This window comes from Lucilia cuprina, chromosome 4, assembly GCF_022045245.1.
Source record: "Lucilia cuprina isolate Lc7/37 chromosome 4, ASM2204524v1, whole genome shotgun sequence".
NCBI classification, from domain to species: Eukaryota; Metazoa; Arthropoda; class Insecta; order Diptera; family Calliphoridae; genus Lucilia; species Lucilia cuprina.
The window spans coordinates 42,954,748-42,980,958 of record NC_060952.1 but is presented as its reverse complement, the minus strand read 5'-3'; the positions used below and the strand labels follow the sequence as shown (position 1 = coordinate 42,980,958).

At 28.4% G+C, this 26,211-nt stretch overlaps 1 protein-coding gene across 1 annotated transcript in view; it reads left to right on the top strand.

Annotated features, from left to right (window-relative positions):
• The window catches only part of LOC111679864 (pituitary homeobox homolog Ptx1), a 40,838-nt gene extending 14,840 nt beyond the window's left edge, over positions 1-25,998 (top strand). Inside the window, exons 3-5 of the mRNA XM_023441465.2 lie at positions 12,253-12,399; positions 14,635-14,891; positions 24,617-25,998. Of these exons, the coding sequence (XP_023297233.2) occupies positions 12,253-12,399; positions 14,635-14,891; positions 24,617-25,198 (986 nt within the window). The 3' untranslated portion in view covers positions 25,199-25,998. The remainder of the gene's footprint in view (positions 1-12,252; positions 12,400-14,634; positions 14,892-24,616) is intronic.
• Positions 25,999-26,211: the final 213 nt, after the last annotated feature.

Below are 26,211 nucleotides of genomic sequence, written 5' to 3'. Positions count from 1 at the left end.
TATACTGTTTTTCTTTGAGCAAAATAGCCAAAATAAAAAATGAATCCTTAACAAATGTGTGTTTATTCAAGGACTCTTTTATGTGTGCAATTTGTTGCATTTATCTTCTGTTGATATTTGTGTTTGTTAAAAAATTGAAATTTTTATGTAAAATTGTTTTATTTTTGTTTGTTTTTTTATGAAAAATTGATTTTTTTTTCTTGCTATATACAAACTTTGTCCTTTGGGGTTTTTGAGTGAATTTTTTAGGATTTTTTCTAAAGGTAACATGTGCTTAAAAAAGTGTAAAGTTCTGGTGGTTTAAATCTATTAAAATAGTAGAATTTTAAAGTTTAGTTCCAAACTTTAATACAATTTTTACTTAAACATACAAATTTTTCAATGTTAAAAACAACTACAACTCCTTTGATTAATGATATTTATACTATGAATATACATCATACAATATCCTGTGGTCATATTAATTTATAAAAATTAACAAAAATCACTATCACTTAGCTTCTACCGATTACCAAAGAAAAAGTCAATTGTTATTATTATTAAAATCAAACAAAAAAAACCTTAGAAAGGACATATAACATATGCACTTGTGGTGATACTATATGAGTATAAAAATAAAAACAGACGGTAAACTTAATCCTTTATAACTATAATAAAAATCAACAAGGACAAAAATAGCACAAAAAATTATACCAAAAGCCAAAGCATGAATAAACAGGAAAAAAGAACACGATGGGAAAAATAAGCAACCCTTAACACAAAAACTATAGACCAAAACACACTACTCAGCCAAACCGAAAAGGGTAACTTCAACTTTAGCCATCACTATACAACTTGGCTGCTTTTGTACTTGGTCAACAACATAAAACAGATAAAGATTTCCAACAGAAAAAACAAATATTTTACTAAATGAAATGACAATATAATAAGCCAAACAAAATGGGGGAATAAGGAAGTAAAAGGGAGACTAAAGAAAACCCAAAACATAGTCCTACTCCACCCCCATCCCCCCCAAAAAAAAGAAAAACAAATGATAAAAACAAAATCACTGCCATAATGGCTGTGATAGCAAAGTAAATAAGTACAAGGATCTTGAGAAGAACTATAGGAAAAAAACGAAAGAAAATCACAACTAACAAAATCTAATCTAAATGAGAAAAAAAGAAACTCATTAATTTTAGTACGAATGTCAGTTATAGTGATAAGATTTTCATGTCTGACAGTAACGAAAAACTAAAAATATCACACTTAGTTTTTGGGGGAATAAAAATGAAAGAAGAACAAAATAGAAAATACGGAAATAATTTAATATAAATTATATATTTATATTGCAATAAATGCAGTTGTAATTAATATATAATTAAGACAGAATTAAGTTACCTTTAAGATAACTTTACGTGAAAAATTTCCGATAACTGCTTACTTCCCGTTACTACTCTTAATTTATTGAAAACTAAGGTTAGCGAGTTCACTCGGAGCCCTTGTGGCCCATTGTTGAGAGAATGAATTCCCTCGCTAATTTCCTTGATTATCTGGTTCATGCGGTCTTCATGAAAACCAACCGGTGTTACTGTTGGAAACTAATCTTTAACCAACTCTATGGATTAGATTGAAAGGAGGTTGTGTATTACGTCAGAACCGACAAAATATACCATGGCCGTTTTCGGGTCTGTTGTTCAGGCAAAGTGGCTGTAAAGATCATTTATATAACGATATATAAATGAAATTTCTTTCTAAGAATTGTTCTATTCTATATTCTCTAAAAATTATCAAATGATTCATTGCAGTTACTCGATTTGTTACTGAGCGATTTATTCAGTTCAAGCATCAACATGATTACTATAGTGGAGATGGTTTGTGCTGATAATTGTTACGTACTATATTATTGATCTTAAAGTATACCATGTAATACTTTCCGTCTGCACGCAGAGAAAAAACATGGTTCGGCATGGTTAGGACAACTATTCTATGTTTTTTGTAACAATATTTTGTTATCATAACCAAACAATTGTTATTTTTATTGAACTTCATCAATATTTTAGTTACTGAAAACATTTATATATTTATGACAATTATAAATTTAAGAATGATTCTCTGAAAAATAATTATTTTTACAACAACTAAACAATGATAATTATTTAAACATATTATATTATTTAGAATCATTTAAACTATCAAATAATCATTAAATAGTAGGATTTTACACGTTTATCCATATAATGTTTAAGATATAAGTAAAATACGTTTACTATTAAAAATATTTTGGTATCGCCAATTTTCTATCAGTTGTGTGGTTTATCCGTACTAGATCGGATTAAATAAATTGTTAAACGAACGCAGTGTTAAAATAATTGTGAAAAATAAATTATATCAAAAATATAATAACAAACAATAGAAATAAATAAAAAAAATAGTGTACGTAAAAAATTAATAATTAAAAAAATTATATTGTGTTTATATTGGCATCATGTGTTTATGGGAATATCAGTGCTTGGAAGTTTTGTGTTTGTTTAAAAGAAAATTAACAAATAATTACATTTTACGCCGAGCCCATTAAATTAACCATATTATGTTTACTATGTAACCATAACATGTGACTACTTGTAACCATAATATGGTTACTTCAAACAATAATATGATTACTTGTATCCATTATTGAAACTACAATATAATGCTACAACATCACATTATGATTAATAAAACTATATTATGATGATATATTTGGTCTATATTTAATCATTATATAGTAGATTATTATACAAATAATGATCATAATATGTTTTAACTTTAACCATAATTCTAACCATAATATGTTGCTCTTAGATTATGGTTACCACAAATATATTTTTTCTCTGCGTGTGTTTATTAAACCTTGTACAAGTCCAGTTTTAAAGATAAATCAATTTAAATCATTATTTCATCGAGTCCCCAAACATAAACATCAACGAGTAAACATAAATCTATTTATCAAACATTAAACGATTAGGTCAATCTCATAAACTAAATTTCTTTCAGAAAATCATGGATTATTATAAAATCTGACATAAGTCATAAACAATGAAATCGTATAAATAACTGGTGTAGGGCTGGTCTTGATATTCCTTTTGATATTGAGAAGCTGTCACGTAATATATATTTAACAACTTAAAAATATGTGCTTTCCGATTATTTTAAGTCCAATATTTCTGCATCACTTTATAATTTTATTAAACGTTTCAACATCATTTAAAGATTTTAAAGAAAAGAAAAAACTTTAACTTAATAGAGTTTATATGTATATTATTTTTTTCATTGTTTTACTCCTGTCCATGACATTTTATGGCTGAAAATATAAAAATGTCCAGTTTATTTAAGTTTAACGTTGAGATAATCTCTCTTTGGAAGATGGACATTTTTAGAAACCAGAAAGAAAAGCAATGAAAAGGAAAAGAAAAACAAACAACAATCTATAATGAGTTTGAGGCCAATTGGTTTAGTTGGTATAGGAAATGCATAAGGATTTAAAAGTTCCTAAACAACATATCCACATCCTTAAAAATCAACCATACAGTGGTTGTAACCATATGATATTGGTCTATAATGACATTATAATATATTTTTTTTGTTTAACTTTCTACATCTTAGTCTACTTTTAAATTAAAAGTAAGAAAGACAAAAAGAACAAAAAAAAAAAAAAAAAGATATGAACAGGAATAAACCTAAACTAAACAGATTGATATATGGTTTTCGATGTCATTGGGAACAAAAACTCATTTGTATTACTCAAACAGACAAACATACACTCGACAAAATATCTATCATGGGGATGTTTTGTGGTCTTTTCGTAAAGCACATTTAGCGGACAAAGTAGAGAACAGGGAGTCATTGTTTAGTGGTTGGGTATAATGTATGTATGACTGTGATTATCATCTGTTCTGGTTAAACCTCAGAAGAAAATTTATGGGTTCATTGAAGCAATAAAGGCAATTATATCGTTTACATATTAGAACAATTGTTGTCACATCGATTATGCTTCATATGCCATTCATTGATCGTATTACATCTGGCAACAATTTGTTAAAAACAATTAAAAATCATTTGGTTGTGTGACACTTTGTTAAGTTTAAAATGCACTGGATTTTTTGTGAGATAAGTTAATATTGAGATTTAAAGAAATTTTGAAATTTACTTTCACCACAATAAAATTGTATTAAATTGATTACGAATTCGAAGGAGTTTAGTTATAACAGATCAAAGTACTCACAATTTTTTCTAAATCCTCTAGTTTTGAGTTTGATTTCATCGGGCATAAAGAAAAATTTCCTGATTACCACAACCCCTGTTTTTATATACAACATTAATTTTTCCAGTTTAAGCACTAATTTCGTTTGGACCAATATATACTTACATATATTAGCAAAATATGTTTGGAAATGCTTTCAGTCTTGAAAATTGCAGTTGCAGTTTTAAAAAACTAGGTCACTAAAGGGTCTGTTGTGAACTACTCTCGATAGAGTCCATGTCCTTACTTAACTTATACACAGGAAACAATCCCTCATTTATATTGTTCTTGCACCGTTTTAACATCAGAGTCAATTAGAGTCTTGCAAATTGGATTAGATGAAACAACATATACTTTCATGTTCGATTTTTTACTAGACCTGATATTTGTTTAACGTTTGCAAAAGTTTTTTTCATTGTAAAAGTATGAATCTGGAAATATTAAAAATTCATTTTATTTCAAACTAAGAAACTTTTTCTTAATCAAATGATTAAACATATTTTATATATTGTTTTAGACAAAATATCATAATTTTTCAATTCCACCACTCTAGCTTAACCACAGATTATCGTTTAGTAATTTGTTCAGTGATTATCTTGTATCATTGCCTAGAGCTTTTATAATGCTTTAAAAACATACAATTTTCTTAAATATATCACAGATTTTTATTTTTCTTAAAGAAAATCGATAACATTTCATTTTTCTTTAGCGCTACACATTTGGAATTCATAATCGTTTTCCGCAAAGTAGACTTTTTCTGACAAGAAAAACAAATATATAATATTTTACTACAAACACCCACTTGTATCCATAGATGTGTTACACTGGTTAAAGAGTATCATCATTTACAGTATTGTGTGGCATGCTACGTTGGCAACAAAATATTAAAGTGGCATAAAATACGGATGTTTAACAGCCAACGACAATCGAAATATTTCATATTCCCGTGTCGTCTGCCACGATTCGGAAACAACAAGAAACCTCCACTTTTTTTAAAGGCAAAGGAGAAAAATTCTAGAGATAAATGGGAAAATAAGAAATTTTTTTCTATTCTATTGGTGGTGTGTATTTAGTTTAGGTTTTCCTAACAACAGAAAAAGACATAAAGAAGATTCTTAAGAAAACATTTATCCTCATTTTCCGGTTGTTTTAATTTTCAAACACCCAGAACAAAAATATAATAGAAACACTTGTTTTAAAGCGGCTAATATTTGCCCACCTATAGCAACAACATTAAATTTTACTTTAAACAATTTAAATTGTTGAAAATGTTTAAGTTTACTTGGCCACACTTTATAACAAGTTGCCAACTACTTTGAAGTAAACATTACTCTGGGTTGCTATTGACAAGTTAGTAACAGGGCTTTTATAAAGTTTTATTTTTAAATTTATTTTAAAATCCTACTTGCTTTTATATATTTGTATTTCGAAAATGTTTTCTGACTCGAAAAAAACACTTTTATTTAAGTTTTGTTTTTTACTTTACACGTGCTATTAACACATTTCATGTAGTTTATGCAAATAACAATAATAATAAAAAAAATATTTACAATTTATTTGTCTGTTTATTTCTTTTCCTCTCACCGTATTGTTCCCCGCCAACACAGTACTTTTCGTTACCTTTAAACATACGTTCCTTGGAATACATGTCCAAGACCAAGATAAGAATATTTTTGTTTTTATCTTTAAACGTAAAAATATACAATATTTTTGTAGTTTATTGTGGCACAAAATTTGTATAAATAATAAAAAATTATTTCAAACTTCTAAGTTGTTGTAAATTATAACTACAAGAAACAAAATATACAAACAAATGTTTTTCTTTTATTTAAAACAAAATAAAAAAAGCAACATTCTTTCTTATCTTTATTAAAATATAAGAAAACAAATTCTCGGCAGCATCATCATCACCACCATCATCATCTGTTTTACAATGAATATGATGAGGAATAGTAGAATGATGACTCTGAGGATGCTTAGTTATAGAAAATGTTTATTGTTTTAATCATATCTTTAAATACATATTTATTTGTAGAGCATATAATTTAATTTACATTAGCTTTTTCGTTTATATATTTCTAAGTAAATAAAACGTTTATTTGTTTAAAACTTTTGTAATTAATATATTATTTTTTTAACAAATGATATTTGTTTTAAAAAGAGATATAAAACCACTAAGAATACTGCATTCAATTTAATTTTTTTTATATTTTAGAATTATAGAAAAGGTTTTTCTATTCATTTCATATACATTCAAATGGTAATAAACGAAATGCATATTCACTTATTCAACTAGATTAGGTAGCCTTTCATTGTATTAATGAAGAAGATTTCATTAATTTTATAAATTTATTTATAGACTCCACTATGAAACTATTTAATTGATGAAATGATATTAGTTATTAAATCAATGGAAATATTTCATAATATAATTGTATTAAAGGAGAATGTTTCATTAATTTTATGAATTTGAAATTAGTTATTGATTTAACGAAAACATTTCATAAATAATATCATTAACACTTTGACAATTAAACCTTATTGATTGAATCAATTTACTGAAGTAATCTTGTATAGAAATTCTATTTTAGCTTAAACCTTAAAACAACAAACAATTGGCATGGCCTACAATGTGATACCCTACACCAATGAGTATATTAAAAATTGGGTTTTGTTTTTTAGGATCAAATGTGACCTGATCCTTACAAAAATCGGCAATGTCATTTAAATTTCTATAAAACTTAGTTTTGCCGATTTTCTTTAACATACTAGAACATTGGACATAATAAGAGCTCAAAAGCCCTATTCGGGGGTACGGTTGTATAGGAGTTAGGCGAAATAATAAATTGATTTCAGTAGCATTCGACCTTGGATTAGAAGAAGAGTATGTACTAAATTACAATAAATTATCTTGAAAATTGAGACTTGGTATACTTTTAGGTGGATTTAGGACTAATATTTTTAAATGTTACAAACAAAAGCACAAACGCATAGGTAATACCTAAAGGTATGTAGGGTATAAAAAAACAGTGTCAAAAAGTTTATAACATCATTCCTTTCAATCTCTGTTTTTTATAAAACCGCCAAAAAAAAATAATAATTATTTGGATCATTTAAATTCCATTTTATTACTTTACACTAAAAATTTTCCCCCAAAAAATATTACACAATCTATTTTTTACGCAAAATTGACAAAAAAAAAAAAACATTTCCGAAATAACTAAATGACCCTTAATATGCATGATTATAATATTATAAAATTATTTTAGCATCTGTTAACTATAAAAATATTTATTTAAAGTTTATATATATTTCTTAAGAATAACAGCATTTTTTATTTGTAGAAAAAGTCACGTACAAAAACATGTTTTTTTATATTTAGAACAACAAAATACAACTAATAACAAAACATAATATTGTACGCACTGATGACATAAAGTAGCAGGTTGAAAATAAAAGAAATGTCAAAAATGACATTTAAAATAGTAGTGCTGGTGATGCCATTTTATCACCCATGTTGTGTGATAAAAAATAAAGGAAACATGTTGTTTTACTAGTTTAACTACAAAATGTAGGTGTTTCTTTTTTTAATTTTAAAATAAAATTTAAATAAATAAATATGCAAATTTATTTGTTTTTTATTTTTAATAATAATAAAAAATCATAAATCTTTTGTTTCTCTCATTTGTTACCCCCTGTAAACGCCTTGCTGTCAAAAATTACAATTAAAATTGTCAAAGTAGCGGATTACAGTTGTATTAAAAGCTATTAACTGTCATTGCATTCAAACAATTTTTCATATTTGTGTAAAAAACCGTTTGCAGCCTCAGCGAAAAAACGCCTTTTATTGAAATGCATGCACGGGGAAAAAGTGTCAAACTTGCTGGTAAGCGAAATCTTATGACACTATTTTTATTCATTCTCATTGAAATTTTTGACATTATATTACCCTCATTTAGGGGTGTGAAATTTAGAAAATCACTGCATGTATTTGCACAAAAAAAATAAAACTATTAATCATTTCACAATGAAAATACAAAATTAAATATTATAAATGAAAAACATTTTTTTGACTTTTATTGCGCACATACAATACATACATACGTTCTCTAATAAAGGAATAATTTGCCAAATGTATAAGATTGTAGTAAATACAATATAAATTTTATTGTCATTGTCTGGCAAACCAGCAGCAACAATAAATAGCTAAAGATTTTCATTACCTAAACCACACACGAATTTTTTTTTTTCTAGTACTCGTTGCTATTCATTCATAAGTTCTTGCAAAATATGGGGATTATTTGTCAGTTTTTCCACCAAAAAATACAATACAATAAGAAAATTCACACAAAAGCAAACATTTACTAGTGACACACGACACTTTGCTGGTTTGATATGATTTTTTTTGTTGCCGTGTAAACACTCTAAAAAGGGATACTTAGTAAATATAAACAAACCAAACAAAAGAGAAACAGAAAAATAAAGGAAAACAATATTAGAGATAGATATATTTTGTTGCTGCTGCCAGTGTTTAGCTACTGTTAAAGTAGTTAAATAATCGTTTAATAGGAAAATCTTAGTTTTTGTCTGTGTAAACCACACTCTCACATAAATTGAACAATAAACAAACAAATATTACCACTGACAATTAAACTCTGCTACAAAAAAAGGAAGAAATACAGAGAAAAGCAACATAAAACGCCCCTTCCTTATAATTTGCCATAATGGACCTTATTTTTTATAGGTGAATCTATAGTTTAACCATTGATATTGTCTTTTAACCTTTTGCAGCAGCCAGATGTCTGGTAAACAGTTTGTTTACCAAATATTATTTTCTCTGCAACTGTCAAATATATTACCTTAACTGTCGTTTCTGTCCGAAACCTAAAAAAAATCAAACTAATGATGAGTTTGCAAAATAAAAAAGGTCAATATTATATTTATTCTGCTGTAGCTCCACATATGCTAGAGTTTTTCCATGATTTTTATTTGATCATAAATATAAGGATTTTTTGTTGTCTTCTTTTTTTCTACTTTAATAAGTATTTTGACAGATCAAAACCTAAACGAACTGTCATTTCTAGTTGAAATGTTATTTATTGATTCGTTTATCTTACATTTTTGTTTGTATTGATGGCAAAAGGATTGAGAAATTGGGTGGTGGGGTGTTGAAGGGTTATAATTTTTTCTAATTTCACACTACATTTGTTTTGAAAATTATTGTGATGATTTTTGTTTTGTTTTAATATTAACAGGTGTCTTTATCAAAGAAAACAAAATGGTATAATAAATATATTTTTTTTTTTTTTTTTTTTTAACTTTGAAGTGTGTTGGCGGAGTTATTAAACTCACAAACTGCCAGGTTATCCCACAAAAATAAAAAAGTTATATCATTGAATCATCATAATCAAAAAAATTCCAGAGTTTTAATGGTCTCCACCAGTTTATATTCGAGTTTAAATGGTCTCCACCAGGTTATATCGTGAGTATTCTATGGTCTCCACCAATAAAAAACATAACCTCACTCTGAGGTAAAACGAAAGCACACGTTTAATGAAGACAACGCATAACTAAGAACAGTTATACGAAGTAGTGCATTAAATCAGTGCGGGGTGAGAAGTAATTCTGTCGAAAGCCCAGCAACAAGCACAAGCCTGACCGTCCTTAAAAAATAAAAACGATGACGCGAGAGTTGTTCCCCAACTCAGACCTGAATTACAACTGATGATTTTTGTTTTGTTTCAATATTAACAGGTGTCTTTATCAAAGAAAACAAAATGGTATAATAAATATAGAAATAAATTGTTGAAGTGTTTTGTGGTTTAAGAGGGAAACACATTAAATACAGTAATACCTCGATTAAAAAAGCAAACTCTTAAATCAGTTACGTTATAGGGTTCTTTAGTATTAGTTCTTATTTAAATATGTTTATAATAACCTGGCAGTTCGGTCGGACAGTCCCGAACAACCTATTTTACATATCATTTAGGATTACTCCTAGCAACCGAGAGTCCAGCTATTTTAACATGCGCTTGTCCTACCAGGAAGTCAATCGCCATCCCATAGATTACGAAGAGACAGCTAAAGTCTTAAGTTTGGTTTTCAAGTGTCAACTCTCTTGTCTACAAAGGGGACACTAAAGTTTCGACTGACTTTACCCTCGTTTACAAAGAGTACATACGTGACAAAATACGAAATAGAGCTAACTAATTGGAAATCACTGCCTTTTTCGGATGTATTGACTCTTTTCGAACTGTCTTAAGTTTGTTTTTCAAATGTCCACTCTCTGGCCTAAGAGGACACTAAAGTGTCGACTTTAGAAGAGTACATCCGTGACGAAATACGAAATAGATCCAGCCAGGTGGTTAGGCGTAAATGAAAATCACTGTCTTTATCTGGATGCATTAACTCTTTGTCGAACTGCTGGAAAATATTCGATTTTATCCCCATATAAACAATTACATAACGGTTTTTTTGTCTTAATTATTAGAATTCATCTAATATTACTTTTGCGAAACATCAGATAACGTCAAACTTACCGTTTTTTTTATGTTTAAACGTTTAAAGTAAAACATAACAAAATATAAATTAATTTAATTGTGGTCATAAAATTTATATTTATTACCTGCAAATAGATATAAATTTTATTTTGCGTGTTTTCTATAAAATATGAATGCGTTCGATCACATATGAATGCGTCAAGCCCTTTCTCTCTCTAATCACACCATAACTCTGTGAGTTGGCCATATTTACAATAACAGCAATATAGGTTACTCAAACGTAATATGTTCGATGTCCGATAACATTCTGATAATATGGAAAACCTACAGACTTATTATAACGTCATAATTTTCTACGTCATTGTTAAATAAAAAGAGAATATATTTAAAACTTCTTGGAAACAGCATGTTACCATGCTGACAATTTCTATAAATTACCATTGAACAATCACAATTTTATTTTGGTACTATTGCCAACCACTTGTAAATATGGTTTTGTAGATTTCACACCACAAAAACACTTAAAATCCCTTAAGAGAAATTCATTTTAGAAACATCTTGCAGAGATGCTGATGAATGGATGAGAAAAAAAAATTAAATTATTTTTATGACACATGCCAAAGTGACATTTATGGTTGACATCCGACAACCTGTAGCTAGTGAAATAGGAGATTGTTAATGAATTCACAGTTATGATTGTGTTTAGAGACAAATAAATTACATATTTTTTCTCATAAAATATAATGAATGGAATTCTTAGTAAAATGTTTATTAAAACCTTAAGGCACTTATGCCAAATTAATCAAAGGTTAGAAAATGTATCATAATTCAAATTTCTCTTATTTAATGTTTTAAAACTTTTTTTTCAAATTCTATTATATTTAATTAACTTAAAATGTCTACTTGACCCTTTTTTAAAGTTACTTCCACTTCCACTTCACACTATCATTTAAAGTAATAACAATAAAAAAACATTTTATTGTTCATAAATGTTATCTGGTTACCAATAGCATTCCAATGAACAAGTTAAACAACTCTACTGCACTAACTTCTTAAGTATCCATTATGGTAGAGAGTGCCTCTATACTAAAAGGCCATTATTAAGTATTGAAAACTCTGCCATGGGATACACAAGAAACTAAAGAAAGAAGAAAGTGTTAGCCTATTATAATCGTAAACGAGCGCGTAAATGCTCATAAATCCTTTTATGAGCTCATTTAATAGCATTTTAAGTAGCTTGTTATAGTAATGCCACATTCCCCCTCTCCTTCTCTCTCTTTCTCTATCTTTCACTGGTATCCTACAAAATATTATGTCTATTCATTGACTGAATTTTTTAAACATAAATTGCAATGGTTTACACTAGACTTCTATTATACTATTAAGTTTATTACAAATGTATTAATTCAATTTATTTAAACGTTTTCGCTGTAATGCAATAATATTTTTTATTTAATTTTGTTTTCCATCATTTTGGTTTGTTCTTTTCAGTTTGGGCTGAAACTGGTGATTTTCGTGATAGTCATAGTTCTATGGCCGCAGTAGCAAATGGTTTAGAAACATCCCACTTAAATAATTTTCAAACATCATCGACGTCCTCGTCGGCGTTAACGAATCGGAGTAGAGATCGTAAAGATGGTAAGTAAATATGATTTAGTTTTATTTTAAAAGTTATCGTAACCCAATTTCGGTGGATGGGCGGATAAGAGATTCATGGTCTTTTATGCGCTGGCATATAATAATGTTTATGGACGTTACGATATTGGTTGGATAACATCTATTCAGTCAGGGAAATTAATATTCAGATATCATTATGAGCATTCGGATATAAAGATTTTGCTGATGATTCCGACCTAGAATCGCCCTTCTATTTAATAAAGGTCGGAAATTATTGACCTTTAACAAGAATTTTGTTGAGTCTAGCTTAATTTTTGTGTTAAATATAGACTCGCAAAAGCTACTCCATTAGGTTTTTGAAACTGCTATAGCATTATTTAATACTTTTAGTTTATAATTTTTTATTTATGTAACTTATGATTAGGCAGGAAACTTCAAAAGTTTTATTTAAATCTTTACTGAGATCTGTTCGAACTCGGAAAGGTAAATATTGGTATGTTACCAGATTTGCTTAAATTGATAGTATTAAAAAAAGCACGTTAATGTATATACTTTTAAAAGTATAATAATGTCGTAGAAATGTGATATTTGGAGTAATTTTTAAGATTTTTAAGTTATCAAAAGATAATTCTGATTAGACTTCATATTTTTGAGATGTATTGTATTTAAACGTCATTCTTGCAATAATACAATGAAACTATTTCAATACAGTGGCAACATAATTTATAAACTTTACCGATAAATATACAAATAGGAATTATAGTCGTCCTAGGCCGACCGTATAATACCTTACACCTGTTACAAAAAGTAAAATGTGATTTAGTTTTCATAACAAAACATTTAAGTTGAATTGTACCTAAGCCATTTATTATTGAATAAAACTGTGGACATTTAAGTCAAATTTTGAAGGTGGCTTTTTATAGGGGCTAGGGTCAAATGAGGCCCAATAATTATAGAATTCATGAGGGTCATCAAGGCTAGTATAGATTTCGGGTTTGCAGCTTTTTGTCGACATACGAGTATATTAAACATAATAATGAACATAAAAGCCCTATCCTTAGGGTTCAGTTGTATGAGGGCTAGGTGAAATAATGAACCGATGTGAACCATTTTCAATAGGCTTCGTCAACGGTGCTATAGAAGATTATGTGTCATGTTTCATTGAATTATCTTTGAAATTGCGACATGTAGTTTGATTACAAAGTTTACAAAACCTATTCGAGGGCATAGCTAAATCCGAATAAATACTTAAAGGTAGGTATAGGACCAACATTATTGTGCGTTACAAAAATCAGTACAAACCCAACATACCCTCCCCACTAAAGTGGTGTAGGGTATAAAAACTCTAAATAAATTTATCATTTGTGGCAGTAGTTTAAAAATACACTCTGTTCATAATTGTATTCAATCGTTATAGTTAACCGACAGAAAACAAATAAACTATGAACGATAACTAACTGAAAATTCTTTTGTCGGCAACTACTATAGAACAACATTTTGATTGTAATTTTGATTTCAAATTTTACTTAAGCACCCAATGCCCAGTATTGTACGCAAACTAGCAAAAACAACTAATACCCCACAAATGATCGATCGATATTTTATAATAAAACATATTATAAATAAAGCTTTGCTATAAATCTGTTTAATAAAAAGAAACAAATTTAGGGTATCATTACCTAGAATGGCACAGAAGTAGGTGTAGGCGGCATATATCAAAAAAAAGTATACAATTCAATGTGAAGTTTTGATACAAACATTAAATTGGATTGAGTAATATGAGAAAGGGAGCCACAAAGGGTTGTATAGTGTTGTAGGGGAGGTGGAGTGGTGAAACGCATAAATAAACATTATTTTCGGTAATTAATTTGTCAACATAAAATGTTATTTCGAGATTAGAAAAATAAAAACAAAAAATACACAAACATTTGTGGCCCAAAAGTAAAAGGCGCCCTTAATTTAATCGATAACTAATAAACGCGTGTCAATATTGTAATAATTATGTTTGTAAGCAGCCACAACACCTTTTGTTATTATAAGTTTTTCCTTAAAGAAATTATCGTTATCTAGAAGTTTTCTTCCTCTTTTTACTTAACCACTACTGTTCGATCAAGCACTACAAAACAGTAGCAGTTCAAACACATGTGAAGATAACAAGCCAACAACTATAGATTCTAACAAACATTTATAATTAGAGATTATCGCTTGTTGTATTTACTTAAGAAAAGTATATGTTATTTTGTATGTGTTTTACAGGTAATAATCGTTCCATCAATGAGACTACAATTAAAACAGAAAACATATCAAATTCCGGTCATGATGAGCCAATGACAACGACCACCGATGAACCGAAAAATGATAAGAAAAATAAACGTCAACGCCGCCAGCGAACACATTTTACGTCACAACAATTACAGGAGCTGGAACATACCTTTAGTCGCAATCGTTATCCAGATATGTCGACACGTGAAGAGATTGCCATGTGGACAAACTTAACAGAAGCTAGAGTTAGGGTAAGTGTAATCTACAATATTGGCATAAGAACATATGCCCCTAAAAAAATATTCTTACTTAGTTGTGGGAAAATCTATACTAAAATAGGGAGAGATATTTTTATGGTGATTGATTATAGAACAGCATTTGCATTTTTACTTAAAAATTAAGGCGCCAGTAGTTAGTCGGCGGGATAAAAAAAACTTGATTAAAAACCATGTTCATACAATTTGTTTACATATTAAAAATCCATGTTGTCCTCTTTAAAATGTTGTATACCACTGACCATAAACAAGCAAATAAATACATAATGCAAGTACTACTGGTGGGGTTAAATGCAAAGAAAAAACAACTGCAACATAACCTCAAACCTTTAATAAACTCATATTTATTGTTTGCAAAACTTTTTACATACATTCCTGGTAACTCGTAAATTTTGTTGAGGTTTTTTGGGGAAAACTTATTTTTATACAAAAGAAAAAAAAAACAGATTTTAATATATGAATGTATACACTCAAACAGATTAAGGTTTCCATTGTTTTGTGGTGCATATATTTTTGTATATTGTATTATTTGCAGCATTTTTTGTAGTGATGCAGTTGTTTATTTGTGGTCTCAACAATTTAACAAAAATTTATTTACCATTTACCATGTTGCCAATGTTCAGCATTATCATGCTGTCCCCCTAAGTGAATTGTATAGTTGTAGTGTAAACTCACCAAAAATATACGCGATATATAACAGATATTCTCATATACTATATATACAATTCATATATATATTTTTAAAATAAACAGCAACAATATATCGACACAAGTGTGTTGTGGTGTATGTTGTAGTGTGTTATATTTCGCGCATTGCAGTTGAAAATTTCGTTAAATATCCACACAATACACTGTTGCACCATTTTGTAAAGTTGCCATAAATTTCATCACCATGTTTGCAGTGGTTTTACTAACAGCATCAGCGGTTTTTAGCAACATCGTAGTCATACTCATCAGTAGCAGCAGTATCATCATCACCATCCGCGTTGTCTTCATCACTACATGCGCATTTTTGGCCAGTAGTTGTTTTATGTTGACTTGGGTACAGAATGGGGTTTAACTGAAAGTTGGGGTTATTTTTTTTTTATTTAAAAACTCTATAGGGGGTTAATACTATCATATTTTAGTTGTATGTATTTTATGTTTCAGTTTAAAATTCCTCTTTATAGAATTCCCTTTTTGTTTTAAAATTTATGGGAATAAAATTTTAATCGGAAAATGTCTTTAAAATACGTTGCTCTTGTCTGGTTTTCATTAGAACTTTTAGAGATTTCAGTAAAGATGAATGAATTTACTTGACATAGTCTCAATTTGCTCTGAAATCGGATAACTCAGTTTGGGCTAAAGGAAATTATTTATCAGAGATCTTTTTTAGCGTTTTTCGTGAAAAATACCAATCATGCCCAAAAAATCATTCAAATCGATTGTGGATCAAAGCCAGTTAATGATACAAGTTTTACATAATGATGTCTATAAGAGTTTTACATAATTGGTTAGGTTGCGATTACACCACTGGAACATAGGTGGGTTCATTTGTGATACCTACAAGGAGAGATTGATCGGCATGTTAACATACTTCAACGGATATCAAACCCAGATAGTCCCGTTTAGTCGGGTTAAAAATTGCTACCTAACATGTTCAGTCCTTGAATATCTATGGCAGGGCATTGATTACCATGTTCTTCCTTTTATCTTCTACTACAGAAGTCTCTACTTGTTAAGTTACGTGTTCTGACATGAAGACCATTAGGGCGGTTTCCAGTTAGCTCTGCAACTGGAGATTTTGTGGTTTGTATAAAGGCTACGTGATCATTGCATTAGACGAAGTCGGTTACCTGGATTCCGAAAGCACGTAAAGTTTCTCAAACTTTTGCGTTAGAAACATCGTTTTGCAAGGAAGTATGCGATGATATTGCCATCCGTGATTCGAAGATTTAACTTCTGACTACTTTCATCAATGTTTTCCATACAATTACGGTTAGGTCTAGTTTTTCAATGTAACAATTTTCAGTCACAAGAAGAGCCAAGAATTGTACTTAAAACTAGTGTAATATCTAGCATGAGTGTTGAAGTTGAAATAGCTGGTAAAAGACAACTCACACTTTTACCACCATTTTGAATTCAATTACTCAATTAATATTTTTACTTAAACCAAGAACATGCATTAATTTTTTATAGGTTTTTTGAAAATTCAATAAATTAAAGCAAAAATTTGAGGTAACAATAACAACACGTTCGTAGCCAAATCATACCAATACACTTTTTTATTTACACTCAACAAAATAATTAAACTAATTTTTAAAAAAGTGCTAATATTTTCAGTTTCTTTTTTCTACTCTATTAACTTTTAAAAAAGAAAAAAAAAAAAACATCCTTTTACCAAACAAAAGAAAAGCAAATAAAAAAATCCCAACAAAACAATGTTTGCACAGGATAATCCTTTCATATAAATTGTGTTAAATTTTATTGCCTTTTTTATTATTACAAACGAACAAACACAATTGTACGTTTTGACTTTTCTATTGTTACAAAAGTGTCTAAAGCCACCCCGAACACTAATTCCTGCTAAGGGAGATCATTAATTTCCATGTGGTTTCTAATTCATTAAATTGTAAGCAACTCTAAAGGGGGTAATTTTCATTAAACACCACCCTGCAACCATCATCATACTACCGATTTGAAGACTTTACTATAACTCTAACCATATTCAAACTTTGATGACAAATTATAAAAACATTGTTTAGCATTTAGATTTGATTATATTACATTTGCAAACCATCAATTTTATGATGTCTAACCTAAAATAAAGGGAAGAGGGAAAAAAGAGATCCGGAGAGGGTAATAAAATGCCTCATAAAGCAATCATACCATTAAGTTACTCTGTCAGGGAGGGGGGAAACCGAACCAAAAGTATGAATAACAAAAGGAAAGATTGTTATATCATTAGGTGTAAAATATGCTTTTTCTTTTTTTTCATATTCAGTTTTGCATTTTTATTTTGTGTCTCGCAACACATGTTATTATTGACATAATTTCGCATCATAAAAATTGTTGCAAGTTACACTTGTTTTCTTCACAAATGGTTTCATCTCGGCAATAGACTCATAATGTGGTTGTTTGTTTGGTGGTTTAGCTGGCATTTAATGTAGCAATGATGCTGATTATTATAATAATATTATCTCGTAATTTTTTTACCCTTAAAACAAAGAGAGTTCAAGTAAAATGTTGTTATTTCAACAAATTCTAACCTGAAAAGTTGCTGGAGAACTTAAAAGAAAATAAAATAAAAAGAAATTTGAACATATGCATAATGTTACAAATAGTTGACAAATTTGCATTAAAAATCCATGAAATTGTCATTTTCAAAATATAACGCACAAAATTTGTCACTAACATTTGAAAACTATATTTGTATGTAAAGTTATAGGATGGATTTTTTTTGTCAAACAGCTGTTCAATTTTTTTAACACTGCTAATTACAAATTTATTATGTTTTTTTTTATATCATAAAAAACTAAATATTTTTAACACCTTTTTTACCCCTATAATAAAATGTTTATGACACTTACAGACATACAAACAAAATTCATTTGATTGATAATTTCCCGGTTGCCTTCAAATCCACTACTGTTTTTTATTATTATTATTTCCATTTATTAAGTTTTTGTTATTGCATTTCAATTATAATAGAAAATTGATATTATAGACAATTTTTGAAATTTTCTTAAGTGTCTGTCTGTCTGCTTGTTTATTTATTTATATATTTGTTGTCTCTCATTATTATGTGTTTCTTATTACAATGATCATCGATCATTACATTTGTTTAGCTGTTGACATTTCTTCGTCACAGTGACACTTCACATTTACAAATACACTTACTTTTTCTCACTCTCTCCTTTCTTTTTTAATTCGTTTTTTATTTTGAACTCATAACGAATTGTTGTTGTTAGTTAGAATTGTTGTTGACTATTTTATTTTATTATTTGCCGCTAGGCGCCATTCATTCTTTGTCATATTTACAAATCGTAATTATAAATGTCTCATTGATGTCTATATTTGTTGACATTGTTGTTGTTGTTGTTATTGACACGTATCTACTAAAGTATCTTGTCACTTTCCTCTTTTTAAATATTGTTTGATTTAATAAACTAATAGATTATTAGTTTTTTTTATCAAAGATTACATATAAATTGTAGTGTATATATTGATTATCTGTTTTTCTTATAGATAGGTAGACAAACTCCTGAGAAAATATAATTTTCTTTAGTAGACCTGTTGTTTAGATTTTCTTAATTTGTTATTTTTTCTGCCCTCCTTCCGTTACTTCCAGCTGTCTCTGTGCTTACTTTATACATTTTGTGTTAATCTTTATCTTTTGTCAATATTTTAAATAATTTGTTTTAGTGTTTATTTACAAGTCGATTAATTATGATTTGTAAGTCTGGCTTTAAAGCTGTCTGTAAAATGTGGCGACAAAGTTTTTTGTTATATTGATTTTCTCATGACCTATTTAGTTGTTATAATCCTTTGAAAGTCAACACCCCCGGATATGATTTGTTTCTAAAATATACATATATTCCCACTCTGGGAAACTTTTGATTATGTGTGTGAAATAAAAATATCGTATTTTCTGTATCATATTAAAACAAAAGTTTCTCAGTGTAGGCGTAGGACTATTTAAATATTATGGTCAATTATTAGTGTTTAAAATTATTCAAATAACAACTTTTTTATTCGAGTTGTCGACTAAATTTTAAAAATGATTTTATTATTCCAACGACTAACGAATAAAAGTTTTTATTTGAATAATATAATAATATAAAATGGATAAAAAGTAACGTTAAAATTTTATTCGAATATTCGATTATTCGACAAAATTTGTTCGAATTATTCCTTATTCTAAATTGGACTTTTTCGTTTAAGAAAAACTAAAATTTTTCCTCGATTAATCGAATAGATTTTATTCGAATGAAAACCCTATTATATACATACATACATACATACATACATACATACATACATACATACATACATACATACATACATACATACATACATACATACATACATACATACATACATACATACATATACATATATAATTTGTTTTATACATACATACATACATACATACATACATACATACATACATACATACATACATACATTCATACATACATAAAATTGTCACCCACTCCTTTTTGTAATGTTAGCGAAGAAATCGTTTTAATCAGAACAGTTCTATACAAAAATGTTAAGGGTAATATAAAGAGAATTACAAATTCAGGGTTCCAATTTAATATTTCCTTTAACATATTTTCAAATTGTTTCTAGAATAAGGGCTTAAAACATTATTGGGTTCCAAAACGAGCTAAACATGGCAACGTTAAAGTGATTTTTTCAATTCCTCTTGTAAATCGCATTCTCTACTTCCAACATAACCCTACCCATAAAACACACCTTTATACAACACTGTGTTTTTGCTTTAAATGTCTAAAAATGGCGACAGGTGTTGCCAATTGTCTGTAAAGCACATTCATATTTATCGCTTTAACAAAAAAATAACCATTAAAAGCTCGTTTTGTGTATTTTTAACAAACCCAAACGAATGTGAATGGCAAAAAAAGAAACAACTAAATATTCTGTAAATACATCCAAACATATGAAACAAGCATGGACCACATCATTGATGTGGATTTTGATGTTGGTATTGTGGGGGTTTTTAACAAAAATCCATAAAGTCAGCTATAATGGTTGTCGCGAGAATATGAACATGATATTTTCTATATACACATTTGCTTTGTTTTATTTACTTTTTGATTCCTTTTGGTCTCTTTTAGTTTGTTATTAGTGGTAGTATATGGTCAAATATTTGGGGGATTAGTTTGAATTAAGTTTAATGGAATTGAAAAGACTTTATCAAAAAAGTGTAGATTTTTTTTATTATAAAATTATATTTTTTGCTTTGTACCTATTATTGTTTTGTTAAATTTAAATCAATTTGTTTATTTGTTTGTTGTTTTTTTTTTAACTCTCAAACATCCTGGGAGTTTTGAAGTTATGTTCTTTAATGGCCAATAACATGTGCCCTTTATTATGGTAAATACCGGTAAATTAAAAATTTTACACTTTGATTTCTTGTTATAAACTAACTTCTTTTTGTGTGTATGCATTTAACATGTGTAATCTTTATGTGCCAAAAACGGAGATATTGCTAACCTAGGGTTGAAATTTACTACCAATTTATTATTAAATTCTTAAATTTCTTGTTAGTTTTATAGGGGAGTTTTACTTTTACAAGGCATAACTAAATGTTAACACGCGCCCATGAAACGGTTAATTACAAACGTATATTTCGTTTGTTTGTTATTTAGGTGGCATTTTTGTTTTAATAGACTAGGTTTATTTTATTAGTCTTTCATTTAGTGTGAGAAAATTTAAGTAAATATTTGTTTTTATGTGAAACTAGAATTTATTGCTTTATGTAACAAGTGTAGCTAACAAAATTAATTTTAATGTGAATTAAATTAGCATTAAATTGCTGCACGCTTTTGTTTTGCGAAAGAAAAATGAGGTCATGGGAATTTTTTGGAGACAACTCAATTAGAAAGGCTAGGAATTGTTTATTTAGTGAGAAAATCTGTAAGTCAAATATAACAAAATTGAAGTTGTTGCATAGTTAAAAAAAATTACACGCAAAACTCTTTACCAAACAAATTCTTTCTACGTTTTTTTGGAATCGTTTGTCTAAAGTGGGCAGCCTAGCTACAGTGGGCGTGGCACATACAAAAATTTCTTTATCTGGAAAAATTTTAGAATTAAAATCTTAAAATGTACGAAGATTTTTAAAATCCATGTTAATATTTATGAGACAAATGGTGGGACTTTTAAAAGGGGGGTCTTGGCACCTCCATGAAATGAATACAAAAGTTTGTTTATCTGAGAAATTATTTAAACTTAAAATATGCACAAAATGACATGATTATTACAATTACATTAAAGCCCGTATTATTTACGAAAATGCATATATCTTTGAAACTATTAGACCTGGATTCTTTAAATATTGTGCTCTTCTTATTTATATAGATTTTAGGGTAACAAAGTACACTTGGTATACATAGCTAGGTACTTTCTAAAAATAAACTTTACTAAAACCACTTTCTTTCTAATAAAACTTTATATTTCAATCTCTTTCTTACGAAAATTTCATAACATTTACACTTTAAAACCATTTCATTTCAAAAAAAATCTCAACAAGACAAATTGCCAATTAATCATAATAATTTGTATATTTATTGCAAACTGAAAAAAAATCACAAAAAACTAAAACCAGCAAGAACTGTAAATCAACAATATTCTTCCTTTTTAAAAGTCTTTATTTAACTATTAGTCAATATTTGTTGACATTTGTTTTACCGGTTATGATACTAAAAAAACTAACAACTCCTTTTATACAAGCAAAACTCCCTTGACTTTCATTAATCATCAATCAAAACTTTTTTGTTTCTACTAAAAAAACAAATTCAATCGAAAGTTAACGTACCATAACCTAAACATTGCAAATTTGTTTTTTTTTTTTGAAATTTTACTTCAATATGTTTTTTACCTGATGAAGCGTTTCCTTGAGAGTTTTGGAAAATAGAGAATATAGGCAAAGGCAAAAAACTGTATAAATCCCTTTATATTTTGTCAGCATCGTTTGCTTTCATCAAAACCAATTAAGATTTTTTTTGCCAAACATACATTTACAGTAGTTTTTTCTTTCTTGCATTATAGAATGGATGACATAGAGACATATGGTATGGAGTGTGTGTATTTTTTATGGTATGGCAACTTTGTGTTTTGTGTTGGCAAATGATACGTGAAAACGACAATTGACGAGATCGATGACGTTGGCAATTTTCTGTTTTTTTTTTTTTTTTTGGCACAAATTACTTGATGATATATGAACCCTGACAAATGTTGACTTTTTGGTTTAAATCTTAAATTTTTACTTAAATTTATAAAATTTGCTTAAAGTTTCAGTTTCACGTTAATAAATATAACTTTTTCATAGACATTTTATTCTTTATTTCTTTAACTGTTTAAAACTTTTGCCATAAATTATTTTTGTTGCTCATTATTCTTCATCTACAATTGTTTACTTTTGTAAAAAAAAACAAACTGAGCAAGAAATGTTTGATTTATATACAAATAATTTATATATAAATCTACATACAAACATTAGTACATTTGTATAGTTTCTTTTTCTTTTTTTTTTTTGGTTTATTTTATAAATATAAAATATCCAAATGTGAGGTTATAATTCTTCCATTATTATTTTTATTGTGGGGGTGGCTTAGCAATCATTTAGGGTTGCCATTCTCATTTATATAGACAAACAGACAGTATTTATATTCCATTTGCTACTATATAATAATAATAATAATATAATGTGAGTACAAACACACAAAATAAAAAATACTTAATAAAACAAAAGCAACAATGGCAAAAACAAAAAAATAATAAATAAATACAAAAAAATATTCAAGTGTAGCCAGTACTATAAAGTATTTATATTCGTAATATATTTTTGTTTATATGTGAGAATTGTTGTACGTTGGACTTAGGTACGTACGATATTTATGTATTTAATAATTACTGCACATGCGTATTTTTTACTTAACTCCCCTCTTAAAATGGTTTAAAAGTGGGTAAAATAAGTCTTATATTTTACATTGTTTACGTGGGGCATGAGAAGTGGTTGGGGGGAGATTTTAAAAATAAAAAGTACAAATACAACAAAATAAAGATGGCGTTTAAGTAGAATACAAAACAAACAAAACGATGTACATAAATATTGTTTTTTTAAGATTTTTTCTTTTTGAATAAGTACTCTTTATAGCTGGAGTTGGGTGAATACAAATGTTGCAAATGGTTATATTTATTTTAATTTAAAAATTCTAAAATACAAGAAAAGAAAGGGAAATTTAATGGTAGTTAAAGCAACAGCAACAATAACAAAGGGAGAGAGAAGCAAGATTAAAATTTATTATGAAAAATGTATAAATTATTCAAAAATTATGTCTGCTCACCTGTATTCTATTGAAAAAATTTGTTTGACTTAATTGCTCTGATAATTTCTTAAATTGAATAAAATTTCTTTGTAGTTTATTAGGAATTATAAATAAATAAATGGATAAAATAAAAAATGCTTCAGTTAATTTAATTTAACTACAATCAAATATTTTAAACTCCTTTAATATTTCCTGTAGTTTTATAATATTGTTATACTACACAACCACTGATACTACGTATTAAAGTCTAGGAATCTAAAAAAGGATTGAAATCATATCCCTTAAATTTATACTAATAGAGTAGCAATAACCAAAATTGCTCTAGTAGGAATCGAACCTATGACCCCTTATTAACAAACAACACATTACCCACTTACCTACAGAGGCTTAAATCAAATATTTATCGTTTACTTCTTATAAGTAGGAAGTTTCATTTAGTTCTCTTACCCATATTTTAGCCATGTTTAGTTATTTTTTAAATTTATGTTATATTAACTCTTCCCATATAAACATTTTCTTAACTGATACAATAATAATATGGATTAATTAGTTTTACAAGTTTTAAAGATGTAATTTACTTAAATTAAACTCTTATTAATCAACACTTAAAACTTACTTACAATCTTCCTTTTCTTTTCCTTCCAGGTGTGGTTCAAAAATCGTCGTGCCAAGTGGCGTAAGCGTGAACGTAATGCCATGAATGCTGCCGTAGCGGCTGCTGATTTCAAATCCGGTTTTGGTACACAATTTATGCAACCATTTGCCGATGATTCTCTCTATTCATCGTATACCTACAATAATTGGACTAAAGTTCCTTCACCGTTGGGCACAAAACCCTTCCCATGGCCTGTTAATCCACTCGGTTCGATGGTGACAACAAATCATCATCAAAATTCGGTAAATTGTTTTAATACGGGCGCCAGTGGTGTGGCAGTGAGTATGAATAATACCATGTTGCCCGGTTCGATGGGTAGTACACTGACAAATACAAATGTGGGTGCTGCTCCATGTCCGTATAGTACACCTGCCAATCCTTATATGTATCGTGCCGCTGCTGAACCTTGCATGACCTCGAGTATGTCGTCGAGTATTGCCACCTTACGCTTGAAGGCTAAACAGCATACAACCGGTTTTTCCAGTCCCTATTCAGCACCCTCGCCTGTTTCTCGTTCCAATTCAGCCGGCCTCTCAGCATGTCAATATACCGGTGTTACAGATGTTGTTTGAGAAAACGCCCTCGGGGCTCTGCTTAATCAACATCAACACCATTTACATCATTTCTCCGGCAGTGGCGGTGGCAATAATTCCAGCAATAGTGGCAATCTCAATACAAATCTTCAACAACATTTGCACAATAATAACAATTCCTTGCTGCACAATAACAATTTGCTAATGGACCATCACGATGCCGGCGACACCAAATCCCCACATGATCTTCAACACTCGGATGTGGCTGGCAACAGTGTCAATGGTAATAATGGTGGTGGCGGTAATTCGAATGGTTTAATGGGCTCCAATGGCAACAACACTGATGTAGTCGATGACAATGATGAAGATGTTATCGATTGAAATCGACAACCAATTTATTAAAAAATATCAAAGAAAATTAAAAAAAAATATCAAAAACAAAAACCCACACAAAAAAATGTTAGTTTATAAGTTTTTCTAAAAAATGTTGTCATCAATCAACATTTTTAGCAAAGATCTATGAAAATAATAAATAATTGTTATTTGTAAAAACTTAAAAATATAATAAATTAATAAAAAGAAAATCGCAAGTAGTTTTTTAATATAAATAATAAAACTAAATTTGTAATTTATATATTTAATAAGTAAAATAAAATGGATCTTTTAACAGAAATCACTATAAATGTAGAAATAACTAAGTGATCCTCATCAAAATTTTGTATTAAAATATTTTCGTTTGATTTCTGTTTTAAGATCCATCAAAACTATGTAATGTATTTTATTAAAATACTTAAAAAGAAAAAGAACAATAACTACTTTAAATTATTTAAATTTTCAATAAAACAAAATAAATATTTTTGGTAGGTTTCTTTTTTCAAAAATTTTTTTTCATTTTTATTAAAAACTAACTTTGTAAATATTATCATAAAACCAAAAATACCTTTAACCAAATTTTAAACCAAAAATTATTTAAATTTAATTTTTAATTACATCAATTGTTTATGCATTTAATTTCTTTTTTTCATATTTTACTCAATTAGTTTATCTGCTTC